At 33.2% G+C, this 26,153-nt stretch overlaps 1 protein-coding gene across 1 annotated transcript in view; it reads left to right on the forward strand.

Annotated features, from left to right (window-relative positions):
* The first annotated feature begins 4,389 nt into the window (after positions 1-4,389).
* LOC145662057 (uncharacterized) overlaps positions 4,390-26,153 on the forward strand; it is a 57,334-nt gene continuing 35,570 nt past the window's right edge. The window contains exons 1-2 of the mRNA XM_081727389.1: positions 4,390-4,492; positions 19,118-19,212. Coding sequence (XP_081583515.1) covers positions 19,149-19,212 — 64 coding nt within the window. The 5' untranslated portion in view covers positions 4,390-4,492; positions 19,118-19,148. The remainder of the gene's footprint in view (positions 4,493-19,117; positions 19,213-26,153) is intronic.

Genomic DNA, 26,153 nt, shown 5'->3' on the forward strand with positions numbered 1-26,153 from the left:
AGAAGGGTTAAATAAAATTTTGATCAGACGAATTCTATCCAATTCTATTCTTTTATATTTATGATGCTTGCCTTATCGTGGAATGTTAAAATATTGTAGCAACTGACTATTTATAAAATTTCAATGTGTTAATTCCAAGATCTTATTGAAGAGACACCCAGCATCGAAATCTTTGAGTTTGAATGTTTCTTTCTTAATTTGATCAATAAAAAATTTCAAGTATTTGCACATCCTTTATTTCAACTTCATATTTATTAAACAACAGTCTATCCTTTCGTAAGGAGTCGTCTCAAAGAAAGAAAAAAGTAAAAAAAAGTTTTAGAAATGAAAGTGAAAAGGAAGAAATATTCATTCTTTTATTCTTATCTACATTATACATTCGCGGTCAAATTCAGTGTTCCGTTAAGCTTGCCGAAATTATATCTCCATTTATTAAAAAAGCAGCACAAACAATACTTTATTTTTTAACAATTCTTAATGAATGGCTTCAACATATTTATACCACTGAATGCATTCCCTTCACTTGGGACAAGGCTGACATTTCTATTCCACTCTACTCCTTAATATTCATTTTTATCCGGAAAGCAAACATGACATCAGAATAAAAAAAAATATATAATATAAATTAATATATACCTATCTACCTAATCTAATCTAACCTATAACTAACCTAATCTAATCCTTCCCAACCTCATACAAATACTGTAATAGTAGAATCACACATCAAAGACATAACTCATATTTTAATATTACGGATAACTTTCATAATATATGATAAAGAAGATATTCACATGATAATAATAAAAACGGGAGACACATATACATATTAACTGCACGCTATGGAGTCTACCTCATCGTTTATAGAAATAACAAATCTTCATAATTTTTGAAAATCTGCAAATGAGGGTTTATTACTTTGCATAATTCCATCCTCATTAAACTCAAATTTATTTACTCGTAAGTATCACCATGCCAATGCTCATGGAACGATTTTTTAAAAGAAATATCCTGACATAAGGAAACATGTATGCTCAGTACCAATAGCGGCATTATCACGAAGAAATTCGATAAAATATTCCTAATATGTAAACATTCAAACAATATGCGGAATTCATAGCATCAGCCAATTATTTAGAAAACAAGGTTAATGAACATTAGGAACAGTAGGTTAACATTTATTGCTTATTCCCTTCCCCCAAAGACTCTTTGAATCTGGGTGACGTAGCGGTTTGTTTAAATACTACTTATCATTATAACAAACACGTTTACAGACCAAGTATTGTTATTTAGCATTTTAGTGTAATCGTCCAAAAATGTCACAGATATTCCAACTGGCTACATTGTTTGACGAAACTTTTAGAGTTCTGCAAAATAGAGGTTGCAGTAATTAACCTGTATATCAGAGCGGATAGGCTTTTTAACACAGTGCTGAAATTACCTGGGGTGGTGCATACTGTCGGTTTCTGGATTACTCCAACCATGGTATTCATATTCAGGATTCGAATATTACTCTAAAGCAATCCCTGGATTAGCTTTTAAAACGCTCTTATTCTGGAACCGGGGCGTATCACCAACGCGATAGACTTTACGATTGCCGCATCGCAGGCGAATTTGTGTGGGCGTCGGTTTTTATACTGCATGTTGTGTTCTTCCACTATAGTCGCTGAGTCCGCCAAGAATAAACCTTCAGTTGAGATCCACACACCACAAAAGTATCCATGGATTCATTCAACACATTCTATTACAAGAGTTTGGGAAAGTACCAGAACTAAATTCTGATTTTAATGTCATTTATAGTGACCCTTCTAAATGCTATATTTCTGTTGGCTGTGCCTTCTTTAATGAGGTTAAGCCTGAATCAAGTTCCCATTGTCTGCTTTATTAGAAACCTACAAACCCTCTTTATCAAACTTGCTCTTGTGTATGACATTCTGGTGAGATATCGTCAGATACAACATCAAGCTTGTAATCGCCTTGAAAAATAATAATAAACAACGTATCACATCTTAAGGAAAACGTAATAATACAAAAGGAGCTAACATATTTAGTGCCTAAACTTTGGATCGAACAACCACATGCATTAAACTGGAACAAGAACTAGCACCAGGTCTCAATGTTTCTGGAAAGTAGTTTAACGTTATTAGGTGTTGAAAGCTGCAAATAGACTTTGCCCTTGCTTCCGATACATTCAACTGCACTAGACTGTTCTGTTACGTTATAATGGCACTATAATGTCGTTTATAAAGGGCAGAATAGCATGGCATATTCTTGTCGGAGGAACCCAGTTTCTGTCATATAGTTACATTCGTGTGTGATGATACCAACGCAATAGAATGAGTGACATCCGGATTTCATGGTAAATTTATTCGTTATTAGGCTTATTGATGTTGTCTTGATATGACTATATTAGTATATTGTTACTACTTCTGGAAGAAAGAAAAATAATTAATATATATTTAAGAACTTGGCTGATATTTCAACCTTATTATTATACTACGAATATTTTTCAAAATTCGTTAAACCAACACGCTAAAACCACATGACTTGACGAAATGACTATAATTGAAACTGTTCATTGGAAGTCGCCTATCTCACACCGATCGGAAGAATCTAATATGTAACCATTGTGAACAAATAAGCCCGAAAACATATACCATCCAGTTGATAGTGTAATGGAAGAGCACGGAAAGTAGAAACTATATAATTGAGTTGGGTTTCTATACTCAGTTGCTAAGTTCTCAGAAATTACATGATTATATAGCTCTGAAATCATAATCTACTTCTTTCATGAACCAATTATTCGTGTAATCAGCAATCATCAAGGTATTATGAATCCCAGTTTTCAACTTCTGGTTACTCCTGTCGTGTACATCATAAGTCCCCCATTAAAATCTCTGCATCACCTGTACTTACAACCATAATTTATTAAGTGTTAGCCGTGATCCTTCTATCCTACGATAAAATATAAGTTTATTGGTTCTTCCGACTGATGAATTCGAACTTAAACTCGTGCTTATCGTGTGCTTTGATTGTATTCGATATATTTTACCAGCTATTCCACAATGATTGAATGATGTAATCTGTATATCGGTGTGGGTAATGAACGATGTCTAATGATTAATTTTATCTTTTTCCAGTTTCGGTATTCTAAGTTTTCCTCCTCTGATACATTAAGGGATATCGCAAAATAGACTTCTTATATTAAGTACGAAACTCCATTTGGTGCAGTAAATTCTTTCAACAATCAGTATAGTACAATAAAAACACTAAACTTTGCCTTGATGTGTGAATCCGCAGTAAGTGATCGTCAACATTACATGGATAGATCAACATTACAAAACGACAACATACAACTACACGTAGCACAAATAGTACCTATTAAATAATAATGTATACTCTAGCTGGACACTGACGGAATTTCTCGCTGATTAAATATATCGGGGCTCGTAATTTGAAAATGCATTGCTGATCAGAAACAACCTCCAGCTTATGTGGGGGATATTGGTAACTTATCACTTACACATGGGTTGCCATACACTAGTGGGATATTTTCTTTCTTACATATTTTCTTTCTTACATCTTCTTATGCCAGCCGTTCTAGGTGTTAATTGCAGTTTTCTTGTTATTCTCAGGCATGGAGCGATGATGCAATTATTAGTACCTGACGCTGTCTACACACCAAACGATGACTACTTGCTCTGCCATTTAAGAATAGAAAGCCAAAAGTGCTGAATAGCTGAATAATATTTTGCATTGAAAAATTTATCTTTATGATCGTAAATTGTGGTCAAATGCAATGTACCGTTACTTTTAATTTGCTTTTGATTGCAGTTAACATTTCGTTCAGTATCAGGGTTAGAGAAAGAGATGTGGATCTACAGAACAATATGGAATCTGAACCACCCTAATGCGTTCAAGTGTAGCACACCTCACGGGGATCCCTGCACCAAAAGCACACTCACTAGCCACTACAGCTGCACGAAATGTTATAATTCTACTTCTACTCCTTGATGATGCTATCTTCCTTTGCAAAAAGTTATTGTTTATTTTGTTCATAGGTTATGTTTTATTATTTTTCCTCATGAATTATCACATCAACACTCGCATCTATTGAACTCACCTAAGAAGTAAACCAAAGATTACTGCAATAATTCAATAATAATATTCTACTTTAAAGCAGTGCTTTGTCTTGATACTGTCCACACAATAAGATATTAGTAATTTCGGAACAATACCTACATTTTTACAGCAAACTAGAAAGTTATTTTTATTGTTACTTTCAACGTATGGTTCTCACTTATAGGATATTAAAATATTTACGAAGCCACTTTCGAAAGTTAAATTCCATATGAAAGTAGCTAAATTTTTAATCTTCAATTGTAAATTGCCGTCATAATATGTGTGTGAAATAAACAATATCTTGCATGATAAATGCAGAGGCATTTTCCTACGCACCTTTGGAAGAATTAACTTCAACCCGGATTCCATTTTAGTAAGTTAAAATAATACGTCTTAGATGTGGATGATGAAGTGAAAAGTGATATCATATATGGATTTTCTCTTTATTTATTTCTCTTACAGTGTTATTGCAAATTTATTGACCTGTTTCTTTTCTGCTTATTTTACTAAGATATAGGACTAACCTATATACGTCCTTACCTAGTATAAATTATAAGATAAGCTATAATCAAAATGTTCATAATGTAATATTGTTAACCTAATGTTTAGGTAGTATTTACTACTGTTTCAAATCTTTTAGCATAGTATTTGATCCCTTTGTCCGCCCAAGGTGTCATTTTAAAAGCAGTTTGTATTTATATAAGGAAATTAGATTTAAGATAATTATATCTAATTATATTCGAATGGACTATCTTAATATGCACAGTATAATCGAAAAAAGAAAAAAATATTAACTACACATAACAGTCCCTAAAATTACTGAAACTTTTAATATTTATTTCTGTTTTTGTAAAGCGTATCTCTTAAGAAGCCATTGTTACATATGTTTTAATGGATGGTTTTAATCATTAATGGGAACAAAAAGAATATTAGATACTAAAGTTTATGAAACTACATCTGAACTTTACTAACAACTGGTGTAAGAATAGCAAACCTAATTAGTATATCCTCTACATCCATTTTGAAGCATGTAGAACATCTTTTCGACGGAATATTTTCGTTGTATTTCTTGACTTGTCATCAATCTTGCAGCATCTTCTACTGCTGGATTGGCTACTGCTACTGCTTCATACTTGGAAATGCGTGGAGCTGATACTTGCTTCCTCGTCTCTGCATCGGTTATCCCAATTCTTTGGCCAAAGATTGAATGTTCTCTCTTTTCGAGATAGTTCCTTTCCTAGTGTCTCGCTGTAGACAATCGAGGTATTGATGGCTCCCAACTCGAGAACGTTGTAGTAGGTGTGGACAGACCAACGACGAGACATTTCTTTGACAGAATAATTTGCGACCTACAACAGAATATGATTAACTGTAGTTAATAGTGACAATGACAATTATGTACTTTGTTTTATTATAGTAAGATACAGTTGTTGACGTGATCAGAATGAAGTGAGGATTTAATCACAATTTTCCTTCTTGTACTGGTAAATCAGAAGATAAATTCTTTGATTACCTAAAATTTTGCACTCTTGGCGAGACTGTTGAGACAGTCTAATGATTAGTGTATTCAAGTACTTCTATTCTCGCCATGTTAAAATTATAGGAGATTGTAAGGTTGTCGCAAACAAGGTTACGTCAGTGTTGACGAAAGGCTTTAAAGCATTTTAACAATTTAATTTGAGAACCGTTAGAGTTTTGGTCTCTTCTCAGTCTTGCAATTTTATAGAGATGAATATATAATATATATCGACTTCACATTTACTAGCACCCAACATTTATGACAATATTTCCCTGCTTTCGATGACATGAATTGAGCGAGATGATATAATGGTTTCTTGGGTAGAAAAATGTTTATCAGTTACAAGATTTTTCCTGGCTTATAACACGAGAAGCAATTATCAATTAATCGGTTCCGTAGTCAAGAGGAAAGACCATAACAATCAATTTTCAGATGGTTGGGCCATCTTTTCTTTTTAATCGAGCCTAAAGATCCACATTATGAGAGAGAGAGTGATTTCTCACGTGGTGTATTTGCAAGATTTAACAACAGTTTTTCTTCCCAAAGAGATCACACGTCAAAATTTTCATACATTTTCTCCTTAAAGATGAAGAATGGAAATCAATAAAATAACATCCATTGTTATATACCAACCATCAGCTATAAATACTAAATTATGCTCAACTTCACTGCAATTATAAAAGTGATCAAAAACCTGTTTGTTCAGAAATAGAAGCCAAGAACTGGGTAATCTGCAATACATAACGTTTTCCTTTTTGGCAAACTTCTTGCTCCAGGCATTTCTTTAAGCACGCCTTTAGGTGATATTCTTTCCAGGTTGTTTTGTAACGAACAGCGTTTTGCATCATTACACACTTGTAAATGAAACGATCAAAATTACATATTACATATATTCCAATTTGCTTTATTTTTAATGTTTACATTAAGTTTACATGTTCATTATTAGCTATTGATCTATTATATTTTAATGTTTTCATTTATGGTCATATTCATTTGCCATATCTATCTACTAACAACGAAAATGACCTCTTCCAAAAATTGCTACTAGCAAGAAAGGCTAGAATTCTTGTGCCAAAGCTAGTTCTGAAATAGAAGATGATAATACAGAATTCGGTCTTTGAGCTTAACGTCCCATGAATGCCCTGTAGGCTAAGGGAGACGGATGATTAAAGCAAGTGAATGATGGTGGAAGAATTAGCGAAATGGGATTGTGGAAACAAACGAAAGTACCCCTAGATAAACCACGAGCACGATATTCTTCACTACATACGAGGGAAGACCTAAGAGAAAGCGGATTGAAAGAGTCCTGCCTTTCCTAGGCGTAGTAGAGAGTTCTCCTGCTAGGTGCGTCTAGTAGAGACCTTCCCAGATCTGTTGGCCAAGTGGCGTCTGCGTAGGAGGTTAACGTTTGATCGTATTATTGTTTTTCTCAACTGTTCTCGTTTGCCGCCTGTGAAATCGTTATGGCAGATTCAAAGGAACAAGGAGTTTGCTTGCTTCCTACTTGAAAAATTGGAAACGAAAACTTACCAAATACTTCAACAGGCTTTCAGGAAGGATGCTATGAACCGCGCACAATTTTTTGAGTGGTTTGGGCTCTTTAAGTGTGGTGAGATGAGTGTTGAAGATCATGCTCGTTCTGGGTGCTCTCCATCATTTCTAAACGACGAAAACATCGAACAAATCTGCCCCAAAATCGGCGAGGATCGTCCTTTCATGACCGATAATATTTCAAAACTGGCAAGAGTGAGTTTGAGCTCGTACCAAGGTGAGGTTTTGCAAATGAGACATGTTGCCGCTAAGTCTGCTTCTCTCCTGCTCATACAGGATCAAATCATTCGTCTGAATTTGAGCCAGGACTGGTAAATCAGATTGAAAGTGATCCAAACTTTTTGACCAACATGATGACATATTCCGAGAATTAAACAAAATCTTAAAGGAAAATGTTTTGATGGTGTAGAGGCTGCAGAAAGAACTTCGCAGAGCTCATTGGACGATATAAAAGTTCCAGAGTTCCAGAAGTGCTTCAAACAGTGAGAAAGAAGATGGGAGAAATGAATCGCATTTCTTGGAGAGTACTTTGAAGGAGACTGAAATAAATTTTGTAAAAAATGTAATAAATTATTTTTTTTAAGAATGAAAGTCCGGTTTGTTTTGGGTCCTCCCTCATACTTGGCCGAGCATCGTACCAGGTATACCACGCACTATAGATAAGTGTTCTACCACAAAGTAACCTTACTCTCCGATAGAGAACTATAATATACATATATGAAAGGAATATTGCTATTGTATAGTTTTGCAATTTCAAAGTCATGTTATTTAAGACTATGTACGTTCAAATTGCAGTAACGTACAACACGTAAGGAAAATTTCTATTTGATGTTGTCCCATGCTCATTTCTAATGTTGATTTGGTCAAAGAGCTGATAATGGGTGAAATCATGTCAATTTTACTACAATATATTTATGAAACCACGTTGTATTTGCCTATATTCATGATATCCTATTTAATTCTGATGCACACAAAAAGGAAAGGAATACATTATTATTATTATTATTATTATTATTATTATTATTATTATTATTATTATTATTATTATTATTATTATTATTATTATTATTATTATTAAGTAAATGAGTATTTATATAAACGATTAAAAATTAATGCGAATAATCAAAATATTATATTTAATTACAAGCAACGAAAGAAAACGGTATATGAATAGTAATTGCGAAATTGTAAACTTGTCATGGTAATTAAGACAAAAATAGAATATAATCAACGCTATTATCAGGAGTTGTTGTTTATTGCTATTCTACAACATTATTGCGATTAATATAGACGAAATAATGGCTTATCACTATAACAGTAGGAATTACTTTCCAGTGATCTTCACATGAAAAATATTTATAAATAAGATAATTTAAATACAAATTAGCAATGCTAATTTGTATTAATCTAAACCGTACTATGTACACTAAACTTTCTAATTCACACGTCCTTAGATAAATAGAAGCAAAGCAAAATAATAACGCAATGATTATTAAGAGACTAGACCAATGTCTATATCTAAGAAAAGTAAGGGATTACAGAGATACAACTAATACCTGTGTACATCAAATGGGAAATTTGTTGAGCGCCTCGACGTTTAGAAGTTGACATCAACGTCAACATATAGGTCTACCATGCAAATCAATGATAAAAAAGGAAAATTGGACATGGTCAAAAATAGTAAAGTCTACCAGCTTAATAAACCGGATAGAGTTACGACTGTCAATGACTGCGAAGTCCACATTGACATCAGTTCCTTGCGAAGTAATTTCATGGCTATTCATAAATATCAAGTATGAAACAGAAAAAAAGACTCAGAATACATCATTACTCGGGAAATACGAACAGAAGAGGAGAGATTAACTTTGGGATCATAGATTGTGAAATACACCCAATTTTTCGTGACAGAAATTGCGAATAGGAATAATTCAGGTAAGAAAAAATAGAAACTAAAATCCTAAGGAAAATGACGTAACTTAGGTTCGGAAAGTGAAAGCGGTTACAAACTTGAAGCCCTATCAGGATTATTTAATCTGGGTGATGACAACTGAAAATATAGTGTATAATGCGCTGCGATTTGCACGGCTCATCCAACTAGACTCGAATTCACTGAGAGAAAAAGAACATGGTCTAAAGGAAAGTTTGTGCTTCTCAGGAAATATTCATAAGCATGCGAGGATCCACGAGGAGGAATCCTCTAATACAATACAATTGCTGAGGTCCAAATATAACATTAATATTTTACAAATAACGTATTATATGAAAATTAAGAAAAATGGCTAGTCATAAATACCAAGAAAATAGAGAATAAAAGGAAAAATCCAGAACACCGAAATAGTGAAATTTGAAGTGTAGGAAATGATCAACTCACAGAACAGAAACTCTTCAAACGACAACAACAAATAAATATAAAGTAACAGCACATTTAAAAGGAGAATAATATCTCAGAATAAAACTTACATAACTAAAGGATCCAAATTAGAAATTATGACGAAAATTCGTTTTAGTTTTTACACTTGAGATCTATTTAACTGCTTTCTATAAATTCTGTGTTCTTGATAATTGACGAAAATTTTACATGGCTTTAAAGTTTTTCCTCAGTTCCGACGAAACTGTAAGAAACCTCATTTTGCATCATTACGAATTTATGAATGAAAGAAACAAATTTACACATTATAAATTCTAATTATTTTTGTTTCAGTAATTAAAGTTTGCTTATGTGTTAAGAGTATATATATTATAATAGGTTTTCAATTAGGGTCACCAGATTGCTGCCTTGAATAAAAGGGGACGTTTGGCTAATAACGTGAACCGAAATAATATATACGTATAATAATTATCGCGTATTGGAAATGGCTTATTGTGAACTTAGGACGTTGCCTATGAACGTTTAAATTTGACATGGTAGTTGTAAGACTAATAATCAATATCATATACGTACTATCATACCTTGAAAAGGTTAAGAATTTATATACACTAATGCAGATAGATATTCTGAGAGCTTTAACCCTGGAATACACTGACAATAAAAGCTTACGTGAATACACAGGTGGGGTGCCAGCGCGCCCCATATAATTAAACGCAAATAAAATTATAATACACGAACTTGAAATATTTATTTCACTTTATCACTTACAAGAGTACACAATAGTAGTTTGTATGCATTTTTGAACAGACACAGCTATTCCTCACTGCACGAATCGCAGACTTCCTTTGTGTGCTCAGCACAAACAGCCACTTTACATCTGATACAACAATATTTAGTTTTTTCTGTCCTTATTCCTAAAGCACATTCGACAACGTGTTTGCTTCAGAACACTAGGTGTTTAACGAATTACAGGTGATGGTCCTTCTTGAATACCAAGGATATTTCTGATACCAGTAGACAAATCAGTGGGAGGCGCTCTAGCCTGTAGGGTCTAGCTAACTGCATCCCCAGTTCTTTTAGAAACTCCGAACAGGTGGCTGAGAACTCCATCTATGACCGTTTCTCACTAATATAGAGGCTCCCCCTATAGCTGGGTCATTTTTGAAGTTACCCTCCGTGTCGCTCGTGTCACTTGCTCTAATTTCATCATCGACTTCCGATTGTACTTCAATATTGTCATCGGACTCACCGAAATTACCTTCAGAATCATAATCTTCTTCTAATGTGTTTAGTACAAAGTCTGTAAACTTGCTTGAATCTGCACTCACTTTCGCCATCATACAATTAAACAAATATGCACGCAAAGTATCTAAAACGAATTTCGTCAAAAATTGAATTTCACATACGTAAATACACAGGTGGGGTGCTGCAGAACCCCACCCCTTGAATATATTCTCTTCTAAAACGACACAATTTGCTTCACACCCACCACCATGAATGTCACGCTCCAAAATGAGAATACACGGAAGCACCAACCAATCTGCCTGAGAACAGCGCCACAGTGGTGATAAATATAACGTCTGGGGTGCTCCAGCACCCCCTTGTGTATTCCAGAGTTAAGAAATATTTACAAATTTTACATTACTTTCTTAAACCTAGCATTATGAACAAAAATCACTGTTTGAACGGTAAGAGTGCGTACAAGACTTTATTTATGTAGGAAAAATTATGCTATGATACTGTAATAAACTTTAAACGCCACACTGATTCACCAATGATGTATTTTCTCATACAAATTACTCACGTTTAATTGAATTTTCAGCTGTATCATATTTCTTTAATGTTCCCATTTCTACTAACATTTATTAACTTTTCAAAACAAAATCATAAAATTCACAACATGAATATTCCTTATAATTATATTGTACTCATGAAATACTTTTAATTGTTTCTGTGGATAATCTATTCCTTTCCTTTTTCCACTGATTATTAATAACAGAAACACTCTTTCAACGCTATCATAATGACTAACCAATGAGAAAAAATCAACAATTTTCACTAACTCTAAGAAACATTCTTCATTTCTTGATTCAGGAAATCATTTTGCCCAAATATTGCTAGATACCTGTTCACCATCTTCTAAATTACCAGCACTTAAATCTGTGAAGTTACAAAATTGATCAATGACTTTTACATTGTCAACCTTCACACCAACACTGTCTGGTTTATTATTTACATAAACGATCGCTTTTTCCACATCTTTCCAACTTAGCACTGACTTCAAATCTATCCATTTAAACATACAGAATTTTTCATACTGATTTATTCACTTCTGAAGATATTCCAGAAATGACATAGAAACACGAGATATTTTATCCTCCAATTTCTTACATACTATGTCATATCCTTGTTCATCTCGTTTTTATTTTATTTCTTCTTTAACTTTTAGATATTTAAAATTATCCGCTTGTCCTGTCTATATTAAATGTAAAACATTCAGTAAAATAGACATGACATAAGCAACTAAATTCTCCTCACTTTCCATAGCTGGAATGTTATAATAAAAACTGATATAAGTGAGTGAATAAATGATAACTTTGCTTCACTAACTTCGATTAAAAAAAGTGTTATGTGGGGGATGCTATCTTGGGAAAGGATATCATTCAAAACTGGAAACATTTCAATCCGTCTAGTTGTGCATCGAAATAAGGACAATCCTATATTTGAATGACACAACAGATTCCTGTTCTGAATATCTGCAAAGTCACAAAGTTCTTTTAAATTCTCTATACGAACGGAATATACGGGAAAATAATTAAATATGTTCAAAGCTATGGATTCCACATCAACACTAAAACCAGTGTCAATACCATGCTGGACACTGTTATGTGACTTGTGAATACTACATCGTACTTACACAAATTTGGGATTCAGTTCTCGTTTCAAACAGTTAATATACCATTTGCTCCTTCTCTACCAATTCCTCCGGAGTTTGTATTTGTATTATCACCCGAAAAAGACGCACATTTATGAGTTACGCCTCTTTTCCTAAGATTTTCCATTATGTAAGTGGCAATAATTTCAGATCTCTCAATGCGGACACTTTTCATTTCAATTACCTTAGTTTCAATACTACCAGATTTATAGTCAAAGTAATGGATCAAGATGGGAAATACCTTTACTGATCCATGATTTGAGACGTATGTTGCAAAACTAAAATACGAAATTCCGCCTAACATCTCAATTGACACACTAATAGAATAAGGGGAAGGAACAGAATTAACTATGGCCTCAGTTTTGGTGCGCACACAGGACATTTGTTTAGCTACTTTAGAATCCTTGAAATATCTTGCTTAAGCTTGATTGTACAGTCCGTTGATCTAAACATCTGGTGATGTTTCGCTGTATGAAGAGCCAATGTTTCTTCGGCTGCGTGGGCGAGATCATGAATTTTTGAGTTCTTTCTTGCAAAACACGTTTGTAATTTTGAAGCAGATTCACTGCTCCAAATATGGAATTTGCGTTTTGTTGTATTTTTATGTGCATCTAAATCACGTACACTTGTTAAAACAAAAGTAAACAATTCAAGTTCAATTTTGCAAGTACGGCCCCACTAATGTGCTCGTTAGAGCATTCCTACAGATGATGGGCTAAATCTACTATTTAGGAAAGAAAGATGCGCATAAGTTGGAGTACTGCGTTTTCATCTTGTTTCTAAACATTAAGAGTTGATTTTAGTGCTTTTGGCAAAAACGTGCAATTCACATTTTTTTAGTAATACCAAATCTATTGCTATTTTAAAATGAGCCGTAGTTGAGGCCCACTTGCAACTAACCGTGTCAGCAAAGCTAACGTGACTTAACCTAGCCTAGCCTAACTTTACCTAATATAACCTAACGGAAAACATTGTATAAATAACCTAACCCAAGCTTTCCTCCATTGAAAAAGAAAGACAGGTCTTTACTAAAATGATCCGTATTTTCGAAATCAAAGAAGAAAACAAGTTCGTCAATTACAGTTCACAGAAATAACACATGAAATCAAAAAACAAGTTCATAATAAAAAAAACAATCAATGCTGCTTTTCAGAACATATACTACACACTGATACGGTAAATTATTGGGGGGAGGGAAGGGGGAATTTAAAAACTGCTGTTTTCTATAAGCTCAATCAGAAAGGTTAATAACACGAAAAAAATACTTCTCTTAAAATAATACGCGTTAACCTTGTATTTTCAGAGTTACTTATAAAACACGTCGAGGACGTCGCAAATGTCTATCACAAAACCACACTGAATGCCTTGGGGATTGTTTTCTATCTTGGATCATGTGCATTAATATTCAACTTTTGCATTTATTCGTTTTGCTTCCTAAACTTTCGTCCAACCTGAGCTTCTAATATCGTTACACGTCTAGACCCGAGCTTATACACTCTAGTGATACATACAACCTTGCGCAGGACATACCAGGTACTAAGTTTCCTAACATGACCTAGAAAAAAATAAATGGTGTATGAAAATGCATGTTGGGAAGATGGATAATAACAATTCTAACTTCATTTTATAGTATATGAATTCAATGATAACACTCGACGGCATTCTTGTATTTCTGAGATAATGAAACGCCGCTTTTATCTGTAATTTTTATAATAATAATAATAATAATAATAATAATAATAATAATAATAATAATAATAATAATAATAATAATAATCGTTGTGGTGCTTAATCAACACAAATGATTAGAGCTAGCTGCTTTTGCTAGTCTTATTATCTGAATTAGTAGATCATAGTTTAATTGCTTGAAGCGGGTTTGATGGATTTGGGACTTATATTTTGAGAAAATAACAATGTACTTTACGTATTTTAACATAAATATTATTTATTTTTTTATATGTGAACGAAAAAAAAAAAACATGCATATCACGAAGACTTGGCATTAGTAACTGACACCCCTGACGACGATTATATATCTATTGTGCTCTTTTTCATGTTGTATTTCTGTTACTTTGTGATAAGGGACATACAGAATTTGTTCGTTCATTAATGGAAAGAAAACTTCCCACTAAAATATATAAAATCAATGTCATATGTCAGCACAATAATTCCTTCAAAAATTGAGAATAACATATATTTGTTTATATGAAGTATCAGCTGATCCTGCCCCTTAGCGACCACTTTTGCTAAAAAACGTATGCTATAAAACGTTCATCCGACAGGCAGTTTAGAGCGAGAAGAGAGTGAGTAGTGTCTAATGGCTTTGTTCCGTGCTGTGTGTCAAACGTATTCGCCCAGTTTCTGTGTAATACCCAAGAGATTTTGCAGCCATCTTTCTTTGTTGTCTCATTTTACGTTCCCTACATACATATGTACCGTGTTATGCAAAAGTGAACTAAGCGCCAAATTTTGAAAATCCACGTAAATGCGACGATTGGTTCCTGATAAGCATTAGAACGTTTTGCACAATCGAAAAGAGAGGAAAACCATCACCTTTCCAAAAAAGAAACATTATTTCACTTTAGATTACGGCTACCTTAATGCTGGACATCAGCCTTTAAACGTAATTTTCTTAAAAGTATGAAAGTGGCGCTTAGTTCGTTTTCGCATGACACGGTACATATGACGTCCTGCAACGAACCAACTTCCCAGAATCATTTGTGTTCGTCTGCGGGAGCCGTCCTACTACGGCCTTCTTTCACGCTTCAATTATTGTAATTATTGTACTGTCACATGTGCTAGTAGTAGTTCCTCACCTCGGATTCCTTCTTTTGTGAGTACCCATCCTCGCTCTCCATCTTGCTCACGTGCACAGTCACCACCATGTACGTACCTTTTTCTTTCACAGCATACTACTGTATTCAGCTCATAATTAAGCTAGTGGCATCATGACTATTCGTAACATCTGTACTGAACAGTTACAAATTTCTCGTCTCACATTTGTTGCAGATATTCGATATATCCAATATTTCTTTAGGGGCAACCCTTGCGCCGCCCCTGCTTTTAATCCATTCTAACATTAATGCTATCTGCAGGTAAAAATAATGCACACTGCCTATGATCGGGCCTTAATACGACATTTTCTTCTCGAGTTATGGCTATTTCTGTACCGTTGCGGCAATTTGTCCGTAGCTCCTACCTCCAAAATGACGCATTTCCGAACACTCGTTTCTATCCTTAAATTGCTTCCTTTTCCATCATCTTTCATCTCTCTGAGTTTTACACAGCATTACGAAAACACCCTACACACACAAACACACACACACACACACACAAACATATATATATATATATATATATATATATATATATATATATATATATATATATATATATATATATATATATATCGTGTTTCAAAACAACATAGATAACGTTTGGGAGGTGATTCCTGACACCAAGATAAGACATGAAGTATAGACTAATCTGGGTTCACAAATGCTTCCTTTCGGAGTTATAGGCTGCCGAAAACATTGAAAAAATTAACTTTAAAGGTCCATAGCTCCAAAACTATGGGACCTACCGTAGTTCGGTCAAGACTTTACTTAGGAACTAATACGTGCCCTACCCAAATATCCATGTTTCAGAATCCTACGGTGCTTCCGGAACAATTTTTATGGACGGAGTTTGGCTACGGGAATATAATTTGAAATACTCGTCAACTACTCTGTAGTGTTCAAAGGTAAATTGGATGTGTGCAATATTAAAAGTGACTGTTGGGAACTTACGTCTAAAACATTTTCATGGCTATTTTAGTTTATACATTGCAAATATAAATAGAAAATATTTTTCATTGTCCGATTATCACTTCTTAAAAACTTAAATTTGATTTGACCTACTCGCTGAGCAAAATAATACGTTTATTGTAAAACTTGTTAACCTGTAACAGTTTCGTGAACCACCCACTTTGGCTTCATCAGAAACTATGAATGGGTAGCCACAGTCTCCTAGTACCTATGTATTCATAGTGTCTGATGAAGGCCAAGTGGATAGTTGACGAAACTGATATATTTAAATAGTATTTAAAATAAACGTATTATTTTTCTCAGCAAGTAGTTTAAATGAAATTCACGAAATACAAAGTTTGCGCACTCTTCCGGTTCAACACGTTGGAGATAGGACGAATTTCTGCTTTGCGGCAAACAGACAAACTGCAGCGTTGCTGTCGTATCCACACCAACGTTGTTTAGAAAATCACATTCAACAAAAGTCCATTTAGTTTCCATTTTCGTGAGTACATAATAGCATTCATACATTTATAGTAGTACGAATTTTTGTGCTAAGCAAACGATGCACTTAAACTCTAGTATGGTTCTTCTAAGATTGTTGTTTTGTTTCCGTGAGGTTATTAGGAAGACGTAGTATAAATAACAACTATTTGAGACCACCATTATCTTGTGTTTCTAAAATAATGAGATTAAAATTTTCACTTTTACGTCTAATAATGACCTTCTACAGGCTGGAGGAAACGAGTGATTAATGAAAGTAAATAAGTATAAAATAATTGTGAACTGACATTGTCGAAGGAAACGAATGAATCACAAGAAATGTATTTGTGTCCCCCACAATTGAAAACGATACATTGTTTTTTTCCTTTCCAGATATAAATCTGGATGAGAAAATACTGTGTAAAGTATCTTTTCATGAAATAAATAAAACAATCATTTCTCAAAAATACAAAAAGTTTTGCGTAAAATGCATGTATACGATTACCATTTTGATGAGATATTTATTTTACAGTAGGGTTAGTTACTTGTATTATTATTGTTATAAATGAGAAGAAAGAAAATAATATGTGAAACAAATCCGATTTACTAACAGATACTGAACCATACTTATTCCAACATTGATCATAGCATCTACTGAGGAGATTCATTGTCTGTGAAAATGACAATATTTACTGAAACCAAATCTATACAAACTACCTAGATACTACGGCAGAGGCCAGTAAATTTGATTTCCCTACTGTGAATCTGTCAAATAGAAGTCAAAACGACACATGCCACTTTTCTACAGAGTCTGAACTCAACCATGATTTTTAAAAAAAAAAATCATTTTTGACCATGTAGCAATTAAAATTGAAAATTAAAACAAAAATCTTCCCAGCAAACGAAAGAGGAATAAGGAAGAGATTCATTCTACTCAAAGCTTTATTTACTACTTTATTGGATTATTTCTTTCGTTCATAAGAGTTTCAGGTAATTTGTATTTATTACCTATATTTTTCAACGTATCAAATAACATATCAAAATATTAAATTAAAGAACAATTGAATTATTCGGTTTGTATCAACTATTAAAATGATAGCTTCGAAAATCATAGCGTTTTCCATGATTGTTAAACATCAGAAGTTTTTTATTCCATACTATCAGCAATTTATTGAGAGATAGTACATTACTATACCACAAAAAACAAAATATTTTCATGCAGTTGACAGGTCACTTGCTAGAATATAGTTTGACTGTTAATTTAGATGCAACACTAACACTCCGTTACTACAGGCCCTATGAACTACAATGAGTGCTCACACTTTATGATTCTACTTGGTATAGTTTATGGTTATCTGTACGTACACTCATGTCCAAAATGACTGTCGCATATGTATAACTGTCTTCTTGTAAAAATATAATTTGATAATGATTTTGCAGGGTACCGTACTTTTAATACTGATACTACGTGTATAATCGGAAAATGTATATTTGTGGTAAATTTCATGGAAAAAGAAATATAAATACGAAAATTATAATGAGTAAAACAAAATGTTGCTAAATGGACATGAACATTTTATTTTCCTTTTATTGTTCTTATTTACTGCTCTTTTGACATGAAATATGCCACATACATGTCTTCATATACTAACATTATATGAAATGTCGGGTAAATTCGTTATCAAAATATATTCCTACAACAACATATTTATAGACATGCAACAATAATTTTGGACGTGAGTGTACATATATGACCCTTCAATATATCTTTTAAGTAACATAGTACACTCTCCTGTACAACTCATCGCAAGTGATAGAAAGAGCTGTTTAGATTTTATAAAACGTTTTAATTAAAAGAAATAGTACTTTCAGATTTAACTTTAATTCACAAAATTATTTTATTTTCATAATTTCTATCCAATTCCGCTACATGTTGTGCGTACTATAATGTTTCACTTCTATACATAGTTTTTTTATTTATTTGTGATGCTTATGTGCTTATTGATTATATGAAAGTGAAATCTTTAAAATTAAGTATTATTCTTCTCTCGAAAAAAAATGATACGGGATTCCAGTTAACGTCATTTTCTCACAAAAAAATCTGTTGTTAAGACATATTTGAATTCATTTTATCCTACTTATTATTAGACCAATATCTATTTCTTTCTAGTTATCCTTCTATTTAGGCGTAAGATATTAAATGCTATCTAGATTGAATATTTAATTTTTCATTCGTTTTGAAAGAAAATAATTAGCGACAATTATGGTTACACCAAGAAATACTTATTAGCAAAGTTAAGTACTCAAATCAAGCACTCGCAGTCCCGAAAATAGTAATTAACTTCCACTAATTTCAGGTAAAGCTTGTGCATTTCAAGAAGAAAGAAAATGCTCGGAAAACTAATTTCAATATTTCTCTTTTTCGAGATTCTTCAAGGAAGTATCGGAATGAGTAAGTAGCTATTTTCACTAAGCAGAAGTAATGTGTAATGACACATGAGCTTCACCATAGTAGAAAATAGCAATAAATTAATACCATTTTCAACTTCGTCTCACTGTATAATGAGTAAATACTAGATTTAAATCGAAGATTTTCTATTTTAAAATCATTCATTTCTGGGAAGATATTAGAGATGGTAATAAACGTAAAATTTAAGAACGATAATTTATTAAAATATTACCCCTATAAAAGATTGATATGTAACTCCAAATAATTCTGCGTATCTTAAAATATAGGCCTACTCAGCATTTCATTCTTCAAAGCATTTATATAAAACAACAACACTAAATGGAATGTGTTTTGTTTTCTCTTTCAGACATTGTATCCTGTAAGAAACAAAAGTCGAGGTTCATAGTTAGTAAATATATTTTAAGAGTATCGTCGTACAACCAGCAGAAAGCATTTAGCACATGCATATTCTTATAGACGTATTTTAATATGTGAATAAATTTTAACCATGTATATTGCCACAGTTCGTATATGTGTTCAAGTATAGTAGTTATTACGTGTATTAACAATAATTATCCTGAAACATACACAATCTCAACTATATAAAACTACATTTTATAAGAAGGTACTTATTTTACATTACAGTTCAAAATCAGATATTTAACTGTTATGGCGATTCTCTCAATTATATTACAAAATATCTCCTTAACAATCGTTTACATCACTATAGCAACGTACAAACAGAAATATATATATATATATCAATCTACACATATTGCTTACATTTTCTCTTCTATTTTATGGCAAAAATGCTTGAGCATTGGTGCCCTGATTATAGTGTTGTAAATAGAAAAAAACGGTTCGTATTTTATCAGAAATCTACGTTTTTTTTAGAAATAAAAACATTGCCTCTTGTTTTTTTCTTAATTTCTTTTTTTTCAGATAGTTATTTGTAATGCATCTTACGTCTATTTAAGAATGAAATATTTTTATGGAGGTGTAATCACCGTAAAATGCAACATAAATTAAACGCTAGATACTGATACGCTACAAATATTTTACAATTTATATGACTACCATACCTATTAACAATTCGGGTTTCAGCAGTTTTCATCAATATCAACTAAGAAATAAAAGTAGAAATGAAATTTTGTTTTTTTCGTGAAAGCAGGCCTTTAATAACCACGAAAATAATGTCACGAACAGTATAAAATTCCAATAACTTGTCTAAAGGTAAAAACTAATACTAATTTGCCTAATAGTATTTTTCTAAATGTCATATACACCGTATAAATAATTTGTCGACTAGATATATATGATATGCAGAGCCGGCTCTACCATATATGCAGTGGCGTATTTACGATTTTGTTTCGGGAGGGGCTTTGCTAACTTTCGGGGGGGGGGCTTTGCCTGAAAATGTGAAAATTCTGCAAGATATTTCATATACTTTACTATAGGAAGTACGATTTCGGGGGGGGGGCTTAAGCCCGGAAGCCCTCCTAAATACGCCACTATATATATGCAACACGTGCATTTGCGTGGAACGACAAGCTTGGATAGTGCGGCAAAATCTATCATAAGTATATTATTTAAATTAAATATTTCTTGTTGGAAACAGACTTCATGATGATGGTAGTTACAATTACTAAGCTGACCTTCTATTTGAATACTACATTCATAAATTATGTTTAGGTTGCATTAGTTTAAGGCCACATGGACAATGCTAAAGCAAATGGTCGAATAAATCTAAGCACAAATTGCTTGATTGTTGTCAAATGCAAGAATTCAATTCTCGAATAGTAGTGAATATCTGTTCCATTTAGTAAGTTATCACAGTTTTGATATGAAAGTAGTCTTGTTTTTGTCAGAAGCAAGTTCCTTATCATTGAAGATAGAAATAAGTTTCTTTTTTTAAATGTTAGAAGATGTAGAAGAAAAATCAAGAAATAAAGATAAAAGAGCTAGTTGCACTGGAATTGCAAACTGAAACATTGAGATTGAAGCTCGATAGTGAATTCTATAAAAAGGATTACCATCTTTCCTATGCAGGTGTGTTTGCTTTATCTTTCACTATCATAATAGATTAACATTTAAAGAAAAAAAAATAGATACAACGGAATTGCATTTTTAGTAAGTATTTAAGCCTTTCTGAGTGCGACTGCACTTACCCTCACCTTTGTTGTTCATGCTGGAGTAGCATACTTAAAATAATGACTTCTAAGATGTATTCTTTCTGGAGAAAGGGGCAGGCGGCAAATTATGCCATTGCACGAGGCGACAAATTGACTAGGATCTGAATATAGGATGACTCAATTTGAAGTAATGCAGGGTGTTTCAAAATTAATATTAGGTTTTTGACACTTTGTAGTATCTATTACAATTAACTTACAATTCTAAATATTATATCCAATGAAAGAGCACTCAAACTGTTTTGTAGTGCATACGTTGTTTCTTCTGGCTGCCGTTAGAAAGAGCAAGTAGCAAAGATGGAGACTAGAGAGCAGAAAGCTTTTTGTGTTTTAATAAAGACTGAATCTGTACAGTGCAACCGTCTGTGTGAAGAATATTAAGGAGACGCTTGCAACTACGTCTTTATTGTTTACAGTTGCTACAGGTCTAAAAAATAAACTACGGTTTACGTGCAAATTTCGCAAGTGAAATATTGCTGCATAACAATGAAGATTTTCTGGATCGTGTCGTCTACAGTCATAAATAGACTTTTCACCTAAGAGCTAATGTGAACACTCATAATGTTTGCATCTGGCCGTCAGCAAATCCTCAGGAGATGGCACAATTGAAACGAAACTCCCCTAAATTGAATGTGTTTTGTGCCATATGGCGGAAAGTTTATGGGCCTTTCTCGCCTATCGACTAGATGTGTGCCGTGTGATGAATGAATCTCACATTGAACACTTGTAGCAAAGACTGTTTGAGGTGCTCTTTTACTTCATGCATTGCTTATAATTGTTCGTAAAATGTAATAAGTACTACGAAGACTTAAAACCCCAAAATTTATTTTGAAACACCCTACATTTCTCACCAACAGTGTTGGAACTAAGATGTAAAAAGGAGAAAAAATTTTCCTTATAAAGTTATTGTTTACAGCGATATTATTATTAGTCGAGACTATAACTACAACAACAATACGAGTTAGTAGTCAAAAAAAATGTAATCAAGTGTATACTCGGTGGTCAAGGTGGCCAAAGTGGCACACACAGGTGTGTCACTTGTTTAATCCGCTCCAGTGTGGACACTAATTAAGATATCGGGATATTATTCTTGCAAAATGTGGTTGGACTATAGTTTATCAGATTAATTTCTTTTTCTTCTGGTGTCGAATTTCACCCCAGTAAAAAATTCGAGAATTTTCTAATTTCGAATTTCCTTTACTTTTTTCCAGTGTAGCTTCCTTCGTTGTAGAAAGACATCCTTAAGAGTTGCCAGGTAGATACCTCTGATAAATACCTAACTGTTGACATTAATTGGACGGGCCTGCGCGTAGTGTTGCCAATTAGGGAATTTAAAATTCTCCTATATTTGGGCAAAAAATTAGAAATTTTTGTTTATAAATCCGTAGCTATACGTCCGAGTGCAAGTCAACTTACGCCAATCGAACATTTGTCCTTACTTAACAAACGAAAGTACAGATCGTTACATGGGGTAATTAGGGAACGCACGTAAAATTCGTATTTAGGTTCTAGCCCTTGTTTTTTCTAGTTTTTCCTTGCCTTTCTATTTACCGTAATATATTTTGATAATTAGAAGCTTTGTTCCTTAAATATCGCCATAATACTTGTAGGATATATTAGTGGTGTATCAATGTTTAATTTAAGATAGTTTGCGTCTGTCTGGTTGCAGTGTTGCCAGCTACAGAATATTTTAATTCCAGATTTTAGGGGGAAATTTTGGAAAAATTATATGTTTTGTCTCTATTATTTCCCTCTTGTTGGCTATATCGGAACAAACGTATTAGTATCTGGAGGTCTCGTGTTTGCTCTACACAACGCACTATAGAAAGTTTCAATAGGATAATTAGGGGAAGTACAGTTGAGGTTTACAGTGGACCTTGTTCTCTAATTGAAAAGATAACTGTGATTTTTTTAAAGGTAGAATGAGATATTTGTTATTGACATACTTACTTTATTAGATATGTCACAAAACTTGTAGGATATATTAGAGGAATACCAAAGCTCATTTTAAGATAGTTTGTGTGTGTCTGATAGTAGTGTTGCTAGCTACAAAAAAATTAATTCCAGATTTTAGGGGCAAATTTTGGGAAAAATTCCCTTTTTTATTTCTATTATTTCCTTCTTGTTGGCTGCATTCAAACAAATGTACCAGTGTCTAACAGCCTCATCCTTATCCTACACAGCGCACCATAAAAAGTTTCATTAGAATAATTAGGGGAAGTACAGTTGAGGTTTATAATAAACCATGTTCTGGAAATTGTAAGAAAATGGTGAATTTCTGAGGTAGAATGAGAGTTGTTTTTTTAATTTCATGTTTACTTTGTTATATATCGCCATGATACTTGTAAGATATATTCTTCGAGTACTACGGTTTATTTTCCGATAGCTTTCGTCTGTCTGATGGCAGCGTTTCCAGCCAAAACAATTAATTCCCGCTATTAGGTGAAAAATTCGGAAAATTTCCCTTTTCCCCTATATTATTACCCTCTTACTGGCTACATTGAAACAAACGTACCACTACCTGAAAGCTTCCTTTCTGCTCTACAGAACGCACCATAAAAAGTTTCAATAGGATAATTAGAGAAGCTGCACCCCGGCATATTTGATTTTTGCCTCTGAGGCGGAAAAAGTGTCAAAATTTCATGTGTATGACAGAATTTTTTTCCCTCTTTGAATGGAAGCCAGCGACTTCAGGATTTCACTGTTCGTTGCCAACACACCAAAGATTTGTTTAGGTGACTTGTACCCATATAGCAGCAGTGGTGCTAGATACAAAAATTTTTTGAAATTCGGTTAGGGAATTTTTTGTAAATTTTCACCCCTACATTTCCCTCAATAATTTCCCACCCGTTGGTAACACTGCAATGCAACTTACACCAAAAGATAGCCACATCCATTTTCTTAAAAACAAGGCCTTAACCATATCAATCGAATGAATAGTTTTTGAGCAATAAGTCAGTAACTGGAAATGTAGGAAAACGCCAAAAATGACCTGGGACCGAAAGGAATAATCACACAATTTTGCTCGTATAGGTTCAAAGAAACAAACGATTTGTAAGTTACGAGGGCTTCAACTCAAGTTCTGTTGATTATTTCAATAATCTGCAACATAAATCAATAAATAATAGTTGCCAGAAAAAAAAACAGATTTTTGAAAAAAAAAACATGAAAAAGAACGATGTTTTTTATTGAAAAAAAAACTTCACAGAAAAAAAAACGTTTTTTTACAACACTACCTGATTATGAACAAAATATACAAATTACAACGTTATCATTATAAAATTCTGAACAATAAATGTCAGAACTTAATTTATCCTCCGATATTTATGGAGTTAGCGACAAGGCGACCATGGTGCAGATATAAGATATTTTCATGTATTTTTTCTTATTGCACAAATAATTTTATATACATGTCGAACAACAGTTAGATGAAATTACACAATACTAATAGATTTGTGTAAAATAGCAGAAACAATATCTCAACCCCTTCATTGTTATACCTCCATTTGGTCGTGTACAGCAGATTCACTGGTGTCACTGACACCTGGACAGATGCTACAGAAGTTTCGCGTTACAATTCTACTAACCGGGTACAGTTCGTAGATCTGGGAAAAACTCCAAAGGCTTTTGCTATGGAGTTTATGATACACACAAAAATATTTCCAGTGTAATAACAAGATCTATGATTTGTAGCATGTTGTCCAATGAGCACCGTACTGCAGTAACATAACATGTGTGTCTAATGTATTATTTCACAAAATACTGCATGTGAGAATAAAGAAAAACACGGATCGTACCTGAGTTAGAATATAGTTCAAATAAACTGTAAATGTCATATTTGAAATATCTCTGTCGTTTCTTGTCTCCAATCATTGGCCAATTCTAATTGCCTGTTATTGTCATCCGAATCTCTCTTTTTATTCATAGTATTAATTATCGATTATCACTGGACAAATTCTTGTTTATGAATTGAGTTTGAAATTAAGGCTTAACAAGTTCGAACCTTCGGGGATTTGAACCCGGACCTTCTGGATAGGACTGTAATATGGCAATCAACCACCCACGCCATATAGTTACTTTAAGCTGTAAAAATTTTACTTAGTTAAAAATATTCCAAGTTAAGACAGGATACTAAGGCCAGTATGAAGAAAAGGTCATTAATTAAGGTTGATTAATTCCCTTAATCAAATTTGAATATTTCAGTAACTCTTATTTTCAGGTTATTATTATTATTATTATTATTATTATTATTATTATTATTATTATTATTATTATTATTATTATTATTATGAATGATGATTACAGATTCGTCTGCCTCTCATTAGTTACTGTGATCTAACGTGACTTGAGCGAGAAATACGTTTAAACATTACGAGAAATATAGTTTTCAATTATTCCACGCAAATGCAGTCACATATGACTGCAAACAAAATTAGTTTGTAACAGAAAAGAAATTCAAAATCAGATATGAATAAGCATTGAAGTATTTAATAGATTTGAGTGAAGATTTTGTTAATAATGCGTTCAGAACTTGAATTTGTTTATTGCGTGCCCCAAGTAATCAGTGACCATTCCTATAAATAAAGCTTCAAGAAGACCTTTTTTCAAATTCGGTTAGGAAACAGCACAATATGAATTGTAAGTGTAAAATACAGTAATTGAAAACAAAGTGTTAAGTATGTCCACTACTCACTTGAGTGCGTAAAAGCAGTGACCTATTCTCGGAAAGAGCTCATAATGTTGAGATTTTAAATT

Source organism: Thermobia domestica, chromosome 10 (genome assembly GCF_964235325.1).
Source record: "Thermobia domestica chromosome 10, izTheDome1.hap1.1, whole genome shotgun sequence".
Lineage (NCBI taxonomy): Eukaryota > Metazoa > Arthropoda > Insecta > Zygentoma > Lepismatidae > Thermobia > Thermobia domestica.